Genomic DNA, 17,627 nt, shown 5'->3' with positions numbered 1-17,627 from the left:
TTAATTTTAAAAGTATAAAAATATATATAATCAAATGTACGTCATTATTGATCTCAAAATCTAAGATTGCCTTTGTGTTGACACTTTGTAGTTTCAAATTGCACTACCTAAATTTGTGTCAAGGCAAGATTGGACAAAAGAAATTCACAGCCGCAGTAAAAAGAAACAAATGAGTGGAGCACAGGACAAACATGCCACACTGCTATCATTGTGCTGCAATATCCATAGAGAGTGAGGCATCTTGTATCAAAAACAAATAAACAAATCTACACACTTAGAAGTCGTACATAGGCATTTTAAATTCCTTGGATAGATCAGGTCGTGGACAAACGACCCAACGTAAGCATCGGGATGAAGCTCAGCAATAGCTGACTTTGAAGCCACCGTCGTTCCTGTCAAAATGGTGACAGGTCAACATCAGATTAGTATATATAATCCTTGCCAATTGAGATAGGAATTATCACCTAGTTATCGAATCATATCCTGATTTTGCGAGGTCGAAGAGAAGAATAGAGAACTGTACAGTGCAGGAATTTCGCAGGTGGATTATGGTGCGATGACTCGGTAGGAAGCCGCCATGGCTCGTCTAGGTGCGATCTTGCAGATCTGTCCGCATTTTGCATCCATTTCCAAGTTTCTCTTGCTGCGGAGACTCCACCGCGGGCTGTGAAAATTGCCCTCCCACCTTTCAACAACAAGTTCATCTGTAGTGTCGACCCAGAAGTTGGAGTCGACCCCAACATCATTTGCACCCCTGGAGTGGGGTTCAATCCTCCGGTACTGATCTTATCCTATGACGATACTGTTATCTCCGCCCGCTGCCAACACAAGACCCCTGTGCAGCTCTGGAAACGAAACTCCAAGTTCGTCACTTCCTTCAAGGCCTTCTTCACGATAAACTTCAACAGAGACGTCGAGTTCACTGTGCGGGAGCTCTTCAGCGGGGGTGGGCTTGCGTTCGCCCTCACACCATCGCTGTCGGTGGTCGGAACGGGGGCGGAGTCCTTCGGATTGTTCCCTGTCGACTTGACGACCGGGTCGTCGTTGAACGGAAAAGTTACCAAGACCGTGGCCGTGGAGCTTGACATTTCTCGCGTCGAAGACCACGGCTTCGACCCCCAGATTCCCCACATCGGCCTCGACATCGACCAGGTTATCCGCTGGGTGCTCATCCTAGTAGTTTTGTTAGGGTTAACGGTTATGAAATCTTGCTTCTGTTGGGAAACAACGTAACTGGTATTATTGATTGAGTATCACAAGCCGTGGCGTGAGTTCGGTGTTTTGTAAGCATGATATTTGTATGTCAGGAGGATGTATTTTATTCACTTATCTTTAGTTAATGAAACAAACAAGACGGAATGTGAAAAGGTGATGCAGCCCCATGTTGTCTACACATCACACACCTGGATGTGTCCAAATGAAGCAATCTGAGATGAGAACATGGAATGATACATTTTATAATCAATAAATTAATGAATATGAACTAATGAATATAATTTCAAATATTTAATTTCAATTGTAGTTTTAAAAGCAAAAGTACAATCATGTACTGTGTTATTTGTATCTTGTAATTAAGCGTGAAATGGATAATATTTAGTGTATACAACATATGCAATCTAAAATAGATACCTTGGAGAGAGTGAAGTAGGGCTGCAAAACCAGGAGGCACAAAGTATTGATGGGTGGGAGGTGGTGTACATTAGAACCATTGTGCGTGCAGAGGATGATTGAAGCTCGAGTTAATTCTGTGTGTGCCACTAAGTCTGATACGAATGCTGGTGATGATGTGGCCTGGCATTGTTGAGTGGCTGATCTAGCCCTCAGGTACTCCAGATGCAGTTGGGGAGACGAAACAGTCATATGAGCCCTACTAATCAATAGTTATTGAAAAAAAGTTAACCCCTCAGTTATTATAGTAATATTAAAACTCAAAAGATTAAATGCTTGATTAAATATCTATAGATAAGAAAATAAGAAATTAAATAAAAATTCACACAAGAATCATATAGTGAAAACATAAACAAATAAAATTTTACTCTACCTTCAATAACTGAGTTATTAACTCCTTTTTTTTTTTTTCAGAAGAAGTATTCCTAAATTACATAAAAAGAATCTCTAAAACAGGGGTTTGAAAATCTTGGTCAGCTTAGTGAGAATGTAGCAAGTTGTGAAAGAAGAGAATGATAAATCTATACACATTCAGCACTAACACGCCGTTGTCACGTTTGTCGCCAACGTCATCATCCCGTTCGTCACCGTCATCATCTCGTTCGTCACCGTCGTCATCTCGTTCGTCACCGTCGTCATCTCGTTTGTCAACGTCGTCACATTTGTTGTCGCCATATTCGTCGTCAACATCATCATTACATTTGTCATGGCTTTCGTCGTCGTCAGGCAACGTCAAGTATCAAAGCCAAGTTAGTGTAGAGACAAACAAAGTAGCAATTTGTAATTCTCCTTGCAAATTTGATTTATTTATTTATTTATTTTTCACTTGAAGAAAGGACATCAATCTTTATTTTGACAATTTGGATTGGAATTTTATGAAATATTGAATTTGCAAGAAAAGAAATATGGATTTGCATTGTTTTGTATTCAACTTAATAAAAATATTATTTTCAATATGATACACTTGTCTTTTATGTCTAAAACTTTTTATGCAATCAGCTAACTTAGTCATCTTTATTATGGGCTGAAATTTCCAAAATCTATAGTGCAAAAATGAAAAGAAGAAAAAGTTAGAATGTGTTGACCTGATCGGAAATAGTGCCAATTTTTTTAAAAAACTTCAATTGCTATAATATTTTAATTAGTAAGGTCAATTTTAATAAATTTTTGAAAACCATCTATCATAATAATTTATTTAAAGATCTTATAGTTAAATTTAGAAAATAATGATTTTATAGTCATTCATATTTTTTGCATTGGAAATGGTAATTTTAGAGTATTTTTTGGTGAAACATAGTCAAGGAACTTTAAGGGCTAAGAATGCTAGTAGAAAAATTCGAAATGGCATTAGAAATTATATAGTCACCTACAATTAGCCTCCTCCACTTCTTAGCTCTCTTATTTATCTGACCACCACAATGTAGTGTTTCACCGCTTTCATACAAGATGAGACAGATGCAAAGGAGTTGGCTTACATAGGAGTGGTGTGTGGTGAAGAATCTCCATCATCATCACTCAACTTGTGGATCTCTTTGTACCATATGCAAAACCTTTGATCAACTCTATGTGGTGCACCTCAATTCTTAGCTGTACCACCAAGCATGTTCTCAGAAACTTCGTACCATGGCCACTTCGGCAATGTTGCACCGCTAGCTCCTTGCTTCTCCTTCTTTACTCCATACCTTTGCTTCATCCTTGACCATTTGTCTTTGTACTATAACCAACTTCTCTGAGATTCTTGGAAGAACTTTACATTCAACTTTGTTCCAAAGTTTACCAAATACTTTTCTTTAAAAGGCTTCTGCTCATATTCCTAGTACTTGTCTATGCACAAAGTGAGGAAATTTTCAGTACTCTCCTTTGTCCATTTTTTCACAAGCTTCTCTTCTTTAATCCCTAAAAATCCTTGACTATTCCTCATCAAAAACACTCCAAAATTGCACATTCTAGTCTATTGAGTATAAATCAAATAAAAAAATCTTTATTTATATTCCAACCATAGAATCTTGATTCAAACTTCATAAAGAACAAGCTCTCAAATTTTCATAAAAGTTGATTGTGTAGATTGGAAGATAATAGTGTTTGAAGTGAAGAATTTTTTTTTTTCTCTTTGCATTAAGAGGATCAACTAACTTTGAAAATGCATCGTGTCAAGTTTTTGCATTATGTATGGTCAAATTTTTATACCATTATCGTGATCATGATGTTAATTCCTTGTACACCAATTTTTTAGGTAATAGAAGGGTTTAGCATTTTCAAAAAAATTATGCAAGGAACAAAGGTTCAAATTTGCCAAAATTCATTTTGATTTATTGTAAACTAAATATTTCATAAAATACAATCCAAACGGACAAAACAAAGATTTATACCACTTTCCAAGTTTTAAAAAATAAAAATGAAAAAGAACAAAATCTCTAATTTTTATGAAGTTTTTTTGATATCCTGCCTAGCTTAAAAAAAAAAAAAAAAAAAAAAAAAAAATCTATATATTTAATTATAACTTTTGACTTACAAATCCGATCCCGTAAAAATTGCACTCCTACAAGGTACATACTTTTTCTCATCTTACAAAAAAATTCACCTCTATAGGACTTAAATTGAGATTATATACTTGTCCAATAGATCCAAAAGCCCACCTTAGGACTTTGGATTTTTAGGGGTTAATCACTTCAGAAGGCCCACTCTCATCACAAAACATCAAGTCCAAAAGCCCCCCTACATGAACATATACCATGATAATACCCTAGACTTGCATATGACGTAACAGACACAAATATATAGAGCATTATAAATACCATGTGATCAAACTCAAGAAAACTTGTAATTATTGTCGTGTTGTGGTTCGGCTACTATATGAAAATAATGTAATTGTGTACTTAGTATATAATTTACTAAGTAACATGGTGAAAGCCATATTAGTAGATTTTAGTTGGTTGTAGAATATAATTTAATTATTACCTTGAAAAGAGGTTGTTTAAAAAAATTACTATAGAATTTGTATAACTTTGATTTCTTTTGATAGTGGTTTTGATTGATAGTAACTTCTAAATATTTAGAGTCACCGTTGTTAAACATTAGTGACCTTTGAAAACTTATTTTGGTTCTCTTTTTTGGTGTTTAGAGCATAAATTATGTAAATTCTATAAGAAAAAGAGTTGAAGAAGGGTTTTAGTAGTAAAAAGAATTTAAGGCATCTACATAGATGAATGGAGATGGATGATGAAAATCTCCATTTCTATTGGTCAAAAATTATTATCAATAGGCTTTGAGGAGGCTACCTGAGGCCATATTAGAAATTAGGGTTAGTTTTTCAGGACATTTGAGCTTTGAAGGCTAAGGTCAGCAAGTTTAGGTTTTTGGTTATGATTTTGGTGCAAATTTTGTATAATTTGGAGTTTATATGAAAGAGATATAGGCACTCAAAGTTAAGGTGTTGTTTTGGGAGCTAATGTCACTATTTTTGACATAACGCATGCGTACAAAGGGCAATTGAGGATGGGCAACTACAACTAGAAAGAGCACTTTTGCGGCTACATTTTTTGCATACTGCTTGTTAGATTCCAAGTTGAAGTGAAAGTGTTATTGGATTTTGAAGTCTGCACATGCAATCTAAGGGTAGTAAGTGACTTGATTTACTAGTGGTTGTGTCTTGAGCTATAACTTGAGCAATTTGACAAGGTTTTGGCTCAAAATTTCAAAGAATGTGTAAATTCATGTCAATAAACTTTGTACATAAGTTTGATGACATTTGAGTATTGAGTTCTTAAGATTTTAAGAAAATAATGCTCATGTGCTTGTAAATTAGGGTTTAGAGCATCTGCTAGGATTTCTTAGATGCCAAAAGATCAGAAGTGAATTTGTAGTTAGTTTTTTTAGTGGTAAAAGTTAAGGATGAATTCTACTTATCCTATAAATTTGATACAAACCTAACAGTTATGTCAAGAGTTATGAATATCTAAAGTTTGAGAAGAAAAAACCCTTCGCAAGAAAAATATATTTTGAAGAGATTTTGTTATATTTTGAATTTTATGCAAATCAAAGGAATTTTGGAAGCTAAGACAAGATTGATATAAAAATTTAAGCTAAATTCTCTACACCTAAATACACAGTGTATTCCGAGCTAGCAAATCACACTATACAACATTGCACAAAAGAAGGAGTATCAAAGAAAATAAGAGAAAAAGAGAGGTGTTGGACTCGCTGGAGGTTGCTTGAGATGTTGGACTTGTTGCTGGGAGAGATGATATGTAGTGAAAAGGTAGTGGTGAAGTTTCGTGGGATAAAAAGACTCTGGTGAAGTTTCGTGGGGTAAAAAGACTCTGGTGAAGTTTTGCTATTAAAATCATGTTGGGGTCCGAACCCAACAGGGCATCAAGCTGTGGCTGTTCCGTTGAGGGAGGCAAACTCGACCTTAAGCTCGCTCATATGGATGCAAACGGGCAAGATATTGGGGTGTAGATATAGAAGGCGGGCCCCCACCAAACAACCCAATGCTGAAATCTCACGTTGTGATGTGAACCCAACAGCCATCGGGCCACCTCCGTTGGGGCCTCAGGGTTGCGAATCCGCACGCAACGGACGTGGATTTGCACCCAACAGCCTCCCGTTAGCACCCAACGGCCTCCCATCTGCCCCATGATGGAGGTGGATTGGGCCCCAACCCAGCCCCATTCGCATCCATGTGCGTGCGCTTTCTGACATGTATGGTGTTGTCGGTATATTTCAGGGGCGAGGTAGGAGTGGCCTTCACGCATAAGCTGACCCGCTCAACAGCTTGGTCCGAAAGTTTAGCTCTGTCAATTCAATCGGAAACTAATATCACCCCCTCCTTGGTCCGTATGTCGGATGTCGGAGCATGATTTATACCTGTGCAGAATCCAAGAGGCATCCAGTAGAAACCCATCGTTCCATATCCATTCCACAAACATGGCGGCCACTCTCCGAAACCACAGAGGTGGGCTGGCGCTGCGAGGACCCATGATAGATGACGCAGGGAGGGAATTTGGGGCGCATATTCGGGATTCAACTGGCACGCCATACCACATCACTCTCCTCACAAAAGAAGAGTATCGCTCAAAAATTCAAACCACTCCGACCATTCCTGTAGATCATCTTTACTTCCTGGGCCTCGGCGGCGCGGAAGGGAGCGGCGTGTACTGGGTAGTGTGCACATGGGCAGCCGGGGCGGCGTGGCGGAAGACGCTCAACCTTCCTCCAAAAGACTTCCACATCACGCTCACGAGCAACGATGTGCACAGCGTCGCCAAGGACGCGTCTTCGCTGCTGAACCCCTCCGAGCTCGTGGCGGCGTTTCCGAGCTTCCCTCCGGAGAAGCAAGACAATGTGCTGCACCATCTGCACAGCATCCGCAGCGACCTCACGCTCCCGCTCGCGATCCCGCGCGCCATCGCCAACCCGGGCGCGGCGAAGGATTTTTTGCGGGTGGGAGACGCGAGTCTGGGAGTGAATCCCAAGCTGTCCATGCTCGCGTACCAGCGCGCGCTGTTGCTCGACCCGTCCTCGCAGCGCTACGTCGAGCGTCGCCTCCGCAAGCTCAGTGCTCTCACTCAATACGGCCCCATGATGACGGCTGCGGAACGCGAAACCATCGCCTGCGACATCCTCATGGAACCGTGGTGCGCCGAAGCGCGTGAGATCGGCCACCATCTCTACCCTCTCGAGGCGCCACCCGCGGCGCTCGCTGTCGACTCGCGGGAGCGGCTATGGTGCGGTGACTACGAGTTCCCGAGATTCTTCTCCTGGATCGTGCCCTTCTTCCTGGCCGGGATGTCCACGCCGCGGAACGAGCGAGACGTAGATGCACTCGCGGACCTCGGCATCAACCGCGTCCTGACGCTCACCAAGGAGGAGCCGCTGCCGACGGCGTGGTTCCGGTACAAGGCGGTGCAGAACGTGTTCCTGCCGGTGGAGAATTACAAGGCGCCCACGTTCAAGGAGGTGGACTACTTCCTCGACGCGGTGAATGAGGATGAGACGGTGTGGCTGGTGCACTGCGGCGCGGGGAAGGGTAGGGCGGGGACGTTCCTCGCGTGCTACATCGCAATGCACGGGTTCCAGAAGCCGGCGGCGGCGTCGTCCGGTGCGAAGCCGGTCCTCGATGGGGGAACCGTGATCCGGTGGCTGCGCGCGATACGGCCGGGCTCCATCGAGACCGCAGAGCAAGAGCGATTCGTCGCGAGCTGGATCAGCTACCGGTGGAAATCCAAGGCAGATGAGCTTCCGGAGCCAATCGGCGCCATGCGCGTCGAGGGGCGCCTGCTCGAGCGCGCGGCGCTCATCCTCCTCGTCGGGCTGCCGGGGAGCGGCAAGAGCTGGCTGAGCGCCGCGCTCGCGAAGCGCGTCGGCGCGGAGGTTGTCTCGCAGGACGACAGCGGCTCCAGAGACGCGTGCGAGAGGGCGATCTCGCGGTGCCGGAGCGGCAAAACGGCGATCCTCGACCGCTGCAACGCGTCCCGCGACGAGCGCCGGCAGTGGCTGGCGCTCGCCGACGTCGGAGAGAGCGCCGTGGCCGTCTACTTCGACGTCGACGCCACGATATGCACCCAGCGAATCAATCGTAGGATCCACCACCCGACGATCCGACCTGGACGCTCCGACAACGCGATGGCGCAGATGCAGCGCCTCATGAGCAAGCCATCCCGCGACGAAGGCTTCGCTGCCGTCGTCACGGTCCCCTCATTCCCAGCCGCGCGCGACGCCGTGCACGCGCTCGGCGGCACGCCGCCGCTGCGCAAGTTCCCGCGCACGCCGCACCTGATCGACCTGGGCGCCGCGACGGGCGACGACCTCGTGGCGCCCTCGTTCCGCTCCTCCACCCCCTTCGTCGTCGTCGAGGAGAAGGTCGATGGCGCGAACTTCGGAATTTCCCTGGACTGTAACGAAACCCTCGTCGTTCAGAACCGGAGCCACACCGTGAACTCGCTCTCGCACACCCAGTTCCGCCCGCTCGACGCGTGGCTGCGCACGCACGGGCCCGCGCTCCGCGCGCTCCTCCTGCGCGACGCGCAGTTCCCCGAGCGTTACATCCTGTACGGCGAGTGGCTCGTGGCGACGCACTCCATCGCCTACCTCACGCTGCCCGATATCTTCCTCGCGTTCGACTTCTACGACCGCGTGACGGACACGTTCGCGTCACGCGACGCGCTCTCGCGGCTGCTGCACAACACGGGCATCCATCAGGTGCCGCTCGTCTGGAGATCCGTGCAGGGCGTCACGCGGAACGAGCTCGTGGCTATGGCGTCGCGGAAGTCGGCGTTCTACGACGGGCCCGTCGAGGGCGTGTATGTCCGGTTCGAGGATCCGGAGCGGATGGTCACTGTGGATCGCGGCAAGGTCGTGCGCGTGGATTTTATTGCTGGGAATGAGCACTGGAACAAGGGCGGGTTGCGCCTCAACGCCATCACCGAATGCTCGTGAAACTGCGTCTCTTCCGTTCCCACGCTCGCAGGATCTGATTATGAGTTCGTAATCTGCGTCCTCAAGCTAATTATGAGTTCGTGATCTCCGTCCTCAAGTTTGGCTTCATGTGAGTTGAACAAGCAGGTTCATCCTCGAGCTCAGCTTGAATCAACTCCATCCTCACGCTCTTACAGGAACTGATTATGAGTTCATAATCTGCATCCTCAAGCTCTTGCAAGAACTAATTATGAGTTCATGATCTCCGTCCTCGAGTTCAGATTTATGTGAATCGAACAAACAAGTTCATCCTCGAGCTCAGCTTGAATCAGCTCCATCGTCAAGCTCAACCCTGGGCCCCTGGACCTTAAACCCTGGACTCCATCCTCGGCTCTTGAGACTTGATCTACTGCATCTTCAAGTTCAAAATTGGATCCACAGGGAACTTTGGCCGGGTCACCATGGGGTAACCTGCGAAGTCACCCACGGATGGCCTGGCCCCAACGCACTCGGGCACATGAGGCCGCGTGCGACCTGAACGAGGCACATATCGGGCCATCACCCACCGCCAGGTGGACGAATTAAATTGTCTCCCTACACGCATGTTCTGGCAAATGTAAAAGAAATCTTGAAGTTATGAAAGTAATGAGCAGTGTATATACCCTAAAGTGCATGTGATTATTGATGTAGAGATGTCCATGGTTTTGGAGGTAGTGAGCTCAAGAGATGTTTGTGTGATAAGTACGTTCTTTCTTTATGCTTGCTTCAATTTTCTTTTGGTTTTTGGTTGAATTGTAATTGATGTAAATTGTTTATAAAATTATTTGTAAAGCCATCCAAAATTACAATCAAATGTGGGTCTATTATTTTCTAATACTACTTTGTTCTTGCTTTTAATAGCTACTAGATATGGAAGAGCATGGTGGTCCCTACAATAAATTAAAAATAGTATTAGTAGCCTTTGAAAATGAAGAAAGAGAGGTCATATTGTACCAAAAATTCATGGATTCTTAGAAAAGCTCCTTGGATGCTAAAGGATTAACCTATAAGTATTAGGGCATCAGTTTTTAATGCCTAGTTTATAGCCCAACCAAGTTGAAACAACACCATCCACAAATAAATTCTTGAAGGTAATTACATTTTTTAAATTTCTAAATTAATTCTTCATGTTGTGAACCTCTATTCCTAAAACTGCTTGCCATAGTAGTAAAATATTAGCCACCATTCTACACCATGGTATAGATTATTTTTTACTAATTTTAGTGACATGGATGTTTTTCATTGAATGGAATGTTCTCCATTTTTATTTGTACTTTTGGTTTTAAAAAACTATAATTCTTCTCTCGCCTTTGAATTAGTATGAAATTTCTTAACAAATATTTTAGTTGTAATGATAATTTTAAATCGTCACAGAAAATTTATCAGGACTGCATGGGGCACAATAGACAAATACTTTCATCAATCATTAACCTATAAAGGACAAATGGGTTTTTTGAGAATTCATGTAGGTTCTTCTGATGTCAATTTTGAGTGTAATTTTTAAAGATTCTTTTTGAGGTGGGGGATTGTACGAGCTTTGCAAGGATATTTTTTCTGAATCAAAAAATTGATGAAAACATTATGCTACCGAAAGTGGTTTTTCTGGGATTTTGGGCAGTTTAAACAAGTAGCCAACATGCAATTCTTTAAGAATTTAAAAAAAATGATAAATAAATAAATAAATAATCTTTCTGTAGTGCAAAAATTTCACTACAAGAGGAATAAAAGTTTCTAGGCATTGTTCAAAAATGAACTTTCCATCTTTCACATTTATAAGCAAAAAAAAAATTGAGATTTTCCTTTCTTCTTTTTTTCCTACCTCTAGAAGGAAAAATAGTCTCCAAGTTCAGCACTTGGATTAGGATTTTATAGTGCATTGAATTCACAAAAAAATAAAATTTATTTGGCTTCATTTTAGACCCCTTTCTATTGCAAGATTTATTTGGATAGGCTTAATGCATTTACTAAATCTAAAATTTTGTGCACAATTACTTTATATCATATGAATTGTGATGACCTGAAGAGTGGCAACTTTGCACAGCTCAAAAAATTATTTTATCAAGAACACATAGTGTGCTGACCCTATAAAATCAGGGTGCAAAAACATGATTTATATTACTTTCAATGCTATAATCTTCCAATCTAAGCAGTCAAAAAATATACAAAATACTGCATATATCATGCTAGTGGTCTTCAACAAGATCTAACGGTTAGAAGTGAAAAAAGATCATTAAATAAGAATATGTGCTAACCGCACTAAAAATTATAGTGTTGAACTTTTAAAAAATATATATATATAGTCACTGTCCTTTGGGAGTTAATTTAACAATGAATTTTTTTATAGTTATAATGTAAAAATTGGATGCAAGTGTATGGCCTAGACCCATGGTCATCTGTCCATTGTCTGAAGGTTAATTTTTTATTTTCTGGAAATCCGGTGTAGGCTGCTTGAATTCAGATCAATGTATGGGAAATCCAGCAATTGGTGTAAAATTAGCCCAACCGAATGGACAAATCTCCAATCCAAATTCTTTGTTATAAGCCAAAATCCAACTGAAATTGACGTCTTTGGATGTTGCCTAAATGATATATTTATATGAAACTCATTATCACCAATTACCCCAATACCATGAACTAGATCTATATTGAGCCACTCAACAGGCCTCTCTAAAACCACCAAATTCAGGATTTGAAACCACCAAGTCCATGATATGAGGGTTGAGTTGAACAATTGGATTTGCAAAATGCTCCTCATTTTCACAGAAGCTTGCTTTGCAATATGGGCACCACTTTGGTAATTTGAGAAGAGTCTAGTTATTAGTTCTGGAGTTTAGAGTAGAATGAAGGGTTTTAAGTGTTCTAAATTCCATTATTACAGATACAATTCCTAAAAAATCATAGTATATTTTAACCTTCTTTCTCTACATAAATCTAATTTTTCTCATATATAGCTATTGAAGATTCCAAGCTATTCCATAGGTTGGTGGTTACAAGACATCTGATGTGGTAAGTGAGTTTCTATTTGGTTCTAATCAATGCAACAAACAATATCACTTGACAAACCTACTCGCTTCTCTTGGCATAATTTTTCCAGTTTTATGTTGTCAATTGTGGGGCATGATTCTAATGTAGTTATGTCAGGGGACTTCAATCACATCATACCTGTTTATGAAAAAATGATGATGGGGGAGACTTTGATGATTTTGCAAGTCTTACATTACAGAGAACAACAGACATTGAAAGGAGGGATTTCCACAACAACAAATAATTATCCTACTTTAATTTCAAAATAGTAATTCAAAAACAATTTAGGGTCAAAATAATTTAACACAACATTAATCGCCTAATGTACCTTTCAATTTCTATTTAATATTCTAGGATGCAAACTATCAATAGGATCATGCGGAATGTTATCAAACATTTCATATGCAATCATCATGCCTTCCCTAGATGTTCCATGATGACAAGGTCCTGTTTTCATGAATTTCCACAACAAAGGACTCAGAGGCCTAATGCCATCCTCGTGGCATCCAATGATTCGAACTGTATAGATTAAATTCATACCAGTGATGGGTTCTATGTATTGAGGGCCTCTTTCAGCTTCTACCTTGCCCTCTTGCCTCCCACCATAATTCAATATGGGATAAAGGTAATAATAATCCACATAAAAAAAAAAACATGAATTTGTCCTTCGAAATTAATATAGATAAATTCTCAAATTTTGGCTTAGTAGATTGTACCACTACATCATCCCCAATCTTGTAATAGATACCTCTGAGCATTTATTTCTTGATATACCTTATGAATATAGGTATTCCAGCATTCTCTTCCAAAATAGTTTTTTAAATAGTTGGTTGTACGAGCATCAGCAATGACGGGTCGTGTTCTCTTTTGGTGTTTGCTTCCAATCAATATTCCCTTAGTTTCTGCTGCACTTGTACAAGGACTTTGTCCCACAATGTTCAACATTTTTGTAATATCTTTTGCAATTATTTCTGAATGACATTGTAGGATATAATCACCATGCCACTCAGGACAATTAGATTAAATATTGTTATCACTGGCAGTATATTTGTAGGAAGTTTTAGGGACTCATGTATTTTTGTGAATAATCTTTTGGATACACTTAGCCCATCTCTCTCCACACCTACATACATCTCTGCTTCTTGAAATTGTTTTCATGCATAAAACTTTATAAAAGTCTCCTCCACTTGTTTGTCATTTGAGTGTATGTTTTGATAAGTTTTTACCTCTCGTTCATAAGGGTAACACCAATATACGTCACTATGTCCAAAATGTTCGACATTGTCGAACAGGTGCCCCACTCCAGCAACAAGCTCCAATGGCTGACCATTTGGCCCAAAAAGGTCCTCTAAAAGCATCCGCCAAGTTTGAAATAGCAAACGTACTCTGTAGAGAGTACTTGTACTCCAACCCAAAATGCAGGTATAATTAAAAATATAATGAGTTATATCAATTAGACATAACCCCATTTGTAAAAATTGAGGATCCATCTCATTTTCAAAAGTATATAAGATTCCTGGCAAAATCCATTGTATGAATTTTTGATTCTCCTCAGCCTTGTATGAACCATAATATTCTGCTACATTTGTTGGCCATTGCCCTTCTTTTAATTCGCTAGGTCATGATGCTTTAATGGTTAAACATATTCCATTCATTTTGTTTAACTTGAATATGTCATTGCTAATCCACTCAAACAATTTTGCAATGTATGTCTTGAATAAATTTAATCCTGCCACATGCATAGCATATGATACAATGTCTTGGGACATGTCAAATCCATACATGTGGTAGAACTTCCACAACGGAGATTCCCCAATGATGCCCGTTGCTTGACTGAATCTTTTACATGCACCCCTTGATGAATGAGGAATTCGGTTTAAATTACATACGCTTGCAAAAAATTCTTTAGAGGTTTGTTTCTGAGGCATGATATGAAATTGCTCATGGTTTTTCCCACACACATAGGATGGAGCTCTAGCATTGGATAGGGCAGCATGCATCTTGCATTGTCTGCCTGCAGACCTTCCACTTTGCTTCAATTTTGCAATTTTGCACTGAGCAGGGTGGTCCCCAGTCACCAACATCAAAATCCCTCTAATGTTCACTTTTCCAGGTAGACATGAGAGGTGTTCACTGATAAGAGAGGGGAATGTCATAATTGATTTCTTGACATTTACGAGGCCAAAGGCACCAAGGTGAATCTCGGCCAAGTTGTTTTCGTGACGTTTCAGATACAAGTTGGCTTGAAGTATGTCTTTTTGTACCGATTGTCTAATTTGTATTTTGTATTCAAGCCTTGTATAGACTGTACGGATCAAAATACATGGTACTAATTGACTACTGTGGCACTGGTCCACTTCCAATGCAGACAAATTAAGGTCCAAGGACATTCCGAGACACGCGAGTGCACAGTGCTCACCATCTTTCACCATCTTTCACCGTTTCACACGTGCCGCTTGCACGGTCTCAAGTTACGGCTTGAGAGATCAACAACATATATTACCCGAAACGGTTCGTCGAAACCTCGATAGGACTGCTTCAGTACGTGCTTCCATTTTACGTACGCAAGTCGGAAGTTGTTAACATGTATACAGTAGTGGATTTCGGTACAGGGCAATTACATGTGTACTGGAAGTGAACTTGAAGCAGTGGTCGGCGTATGATGTTGTTGGGAAGTACTAGACTTTCTGACAGCAGTCACGGCAGGAAAAGTCTGTCTCATAGTGAAAGATCCAAGTTTCAGACTCCAAGGATTTAGGTTTCTCAATCCTTTGTGACTGATCACAATATATCCGGGCAGGTGTCTTCTTAACTTTTGAAGTTTAAGGTTTCTTAACCTTAATGTTGACAGTAGCAGCCCAGGCATCATCTTCTTGTGCGCTTAGTCGAGCCGCACTTTGAAAGTAGTAGAGGTGTATACGCCTGGCACCAGAAATCAATCAGATTCTTGTCAACTTGTCAGCAACCTGAGCTATCCAACGCGTGCTGATGCACGAGTGATGCTTGGGCTGGATTTTGGGACAACATTCTCGGGATTTGGATATGCGCACCGGAGCGATCCAACGGAAGTGAATGTGCACTACGAGTGGCCAGGGTCCACGAGGGCAAAACCCTACTGTAAAACGCAGACGGCTCTCTACTACAAACCGACACGAACAGGCCTGCAGTTTGATTCGTGGGGATGGCAAGCCCAGCTGAATTACACCCGAGATTTGGACTTGGTGCAACGAAAGAAGGCTGCAGCGAATACGATAGACGAGCTTGTTACGAGATTCAAGCTCCATCTCGCAGACCAGAAGTCCGGACCCTTTTCTCCTTTCTCCTGAGCCACTAAAGAAATATCTATTTTTCAAAATTAGGGCATTGTCAAGCCAATAGTAAAATTTCTACAAAGGGAATTGCAAAGCCTTTTTGAAGATGCTCCTTGAAGAGACGATGTGTATATGGATGTTTCCTACATATCTTCACAATTGATTTCCAAAAATTTATCACCAATCTTTTACAATGAATTATTATGTAAATCCATGAAAATTAAATGAAAAAAATATACCAAAATTGGAGTTTTGGTTTTTTGAAGTTGTCGTCGTATTGGAGCCTAATCGTCAAAAAATCGTCAAAAAACTAGCAGCTTCTCGTTATCGATGCCCTTGCACTTCAATAATTTGGCACCTCAAAGCTGGATGAGCTGCTACTACTGCAGTCAATCGAGATGGTCCATTCAGTTATAGAAACCAAAATGCCATAGAACCAGTGATAGCGTAACAAACAAAACATGGAAGTCTCCGTCGATTAAACATAGTTTAGAAACTGCGCAGCTCATGAAGGTTCACATACAACAAAAGGACATGTGGAGACTTGGAGAGAACTATTGAACACGTATGCAAAGCGACCTCATCATCATCTAGAACTTATAGCTCTAAAAAATACCCAAAATATATATATATATATATATATATATATATACGCTCATCTACTTCTATACTTATATATATGTGTGTGTATACACACATATAGGTATATGTAAAGAGATATTAATGTATATATACACATGTATACATAAATTTCAAAACAAGAGAAAGGAAAAATAAAGGGAGGGTTATATAAATATATTTAAAAAAATGGAAAGAAAGGGAAAAGAGAAGGACGGGGACGATGGAGGGAGGAAGCTGACATAAAGTATAAAAATAAAATAGAAGATACAAGAACGACGGAAAAAACATAAAAATTAAAATATATATATACATGCAAAGAAATGGAAAGAACCCTAAACCTGGTATGCGCAACCTCGGCGTCAAATGAGCCCTTGAACCACTGAAACACGAGCTCATCTCTTGACTGCTCATGGAAATTGGTGAGAAACATTGGACCGGAAATACGCTGTGGTTGCGATTCAGAGCAGTAGGGACGACTGGGGTTTCATGGCCGGCTAAAACCTCCCCAGACAAAATGGTAGGGATGACTGTTATCCAGGACTGGGTCAGAAAGCAAGGTTTGAGCAAGCTGCCATGGTTGGATTCGGGCACTCCTCTGGCGGCAACTTCACGTCCATGATCACGCCCTTCCCACGCAGGCCCACGAAAATTAGTCTGCTCCCTTCTACAGCCATTAACAGAATCAAATGTTCGTAGATTACGTGTCATTGATCTTTGTTGGAACTTCCATGAATATCATGCATGCCGTCATACTACGATGCGCCTATTGGAATGTGCATCCAAGCGTGACAAATTGTTGCCCAATGGGTAGGCATATGATAGAGAGAGAGCTTGCGGTGAGGTTGCATGAGGTAAAACTGGATGTCCGAATTCGAAGCTAGGTCGATGGATTTTAGCAACGTCCTCCATTAGGATGAAGCATGTTACAAAGATAAGGCATAGTGACACCTACACCCATAAATATTTTAAATGTGTTGGTTTTATAAATATATTTATTGTTGCACAAATCATATTAAGCAGAAAGTAGAAAAGATTGTAAAGAGTTTGTTTTTGTTTTTAAAATAATAATTGAAATCATTATTATTGTTAATTAATATAATAGATTTAAGAAAATATCACAAATATAACATACCATGTTGATACTATATGCGGAAGTAGTCTATGATAAAGAAAGACCTAAGACTAAATAAGAAATATAATAAGTTATCTAAAGGAGCTATAAGAGAATATAATGGAAGTATTAGGGAGATATGGACAAAATGGTTGGCTATTTCCAATAAAGGTTCAATTTGAAGAAATATTATTACTTTGATATAGTACAAACCATTCTAATTTCATAATAAGAATAAATCCTTAAAAAAACTTTATTAATTCTATTATTGTAACCATTAAATTATTATTTTTTAAAAATGTATCATTGTCTCTTATTTTATTAGGACTATATTAATTGTGGAGGTTTTTAAATGTGACTATAAATACTAAAAGTCACTATAAAGAAATTCACATCAATGAGCAAATGCATTGAGAATTATTTTTTATTTATATATG

At 40.7% G+C, this 17,627-nt stretch overlaps 2 protein-coding genes across 2 annotated transcripts; one reads left to right on the top strand and one right to left on the bottom strand.

The window, feature by feature from the left end:
• The first annotated feature begins 6,594 nt into the window (after positions 1–6,594).
• Positions 6,595–9,105, top strand: LOC112279043 (uncharacterized). The gene has a single exon (XM_024513101.2). It carries the CDS (start codon positions 6,595–6,597, stop codon positions 9,103–9,105), a length of 2,511 nt encoding a protein of 836 aa, XP_024368869.2.
• Positions 9,106–15,579: 6,474 nt separating this feature from the next.
• On the bottom strand, positions 15,580–17,412 carry LOC141045056 (uncharacterized). The gene is made up of 2 exons (XM_073532099.2): positions 16,418–17,412; positions 15,580–15,841 (listed from the first exon to the last, which is right to left on the bottom strand). Exons 1-2 carry the CDS (start codon positions 16,785–16,787, stop codon positions 15,783–15,785), a joined length of 429 nt encoding a protein of 142 aa, XP_073388200.1. The 5' UTR covers positions 16,788–17,412; the 3' UTR covers positions 15,580–15,782.
• Positions 17,413–17,627: the final 215 nt, after the last annotated feature.

Source organism: Physcomitrium patens, chromosome 2 (assembly GCF_059467195.1).
Source record: "Physcomitrium patens ecotype Gransden chromosome 2, ASM5946719v1, whole genome shotgun sequence".
Classification (NCBI taxonomy): Eukaryota; Viridiplantae; Streptophyta; class Bryopsida; order Funariales; family Funariaceae; genus Physcomitrium; species Physcomitrium patens.
This window is presented reverse-complemented; position numbering and strand designations above follow the sequence as displayed.

Bases quoted from the DNA above. Each gene is read 5' to 3' on its own strand.
- LOC112279043 (XM_024513101.2), top strand. From the start codon at position 6,595: ATGGCGGCCACTCTCCGAAACCACAGAGGTGGGCTGGCGCTGCGAGGA.
- LOC141045056 (XM_073532099.2), bottom strand. From the start codon at position 16,787: ATGACACGTAATCTACGAACATTTGATTCTGTTAATGGCTGTAGAAGG. The intron at 15,842-16,417 runs GTTTAGGGTTCT...GATTGACTGCAG, and splicing joins GCCGAGGTTGCGCATACCAG to TAGTAGCAGCTCATCCAGCT.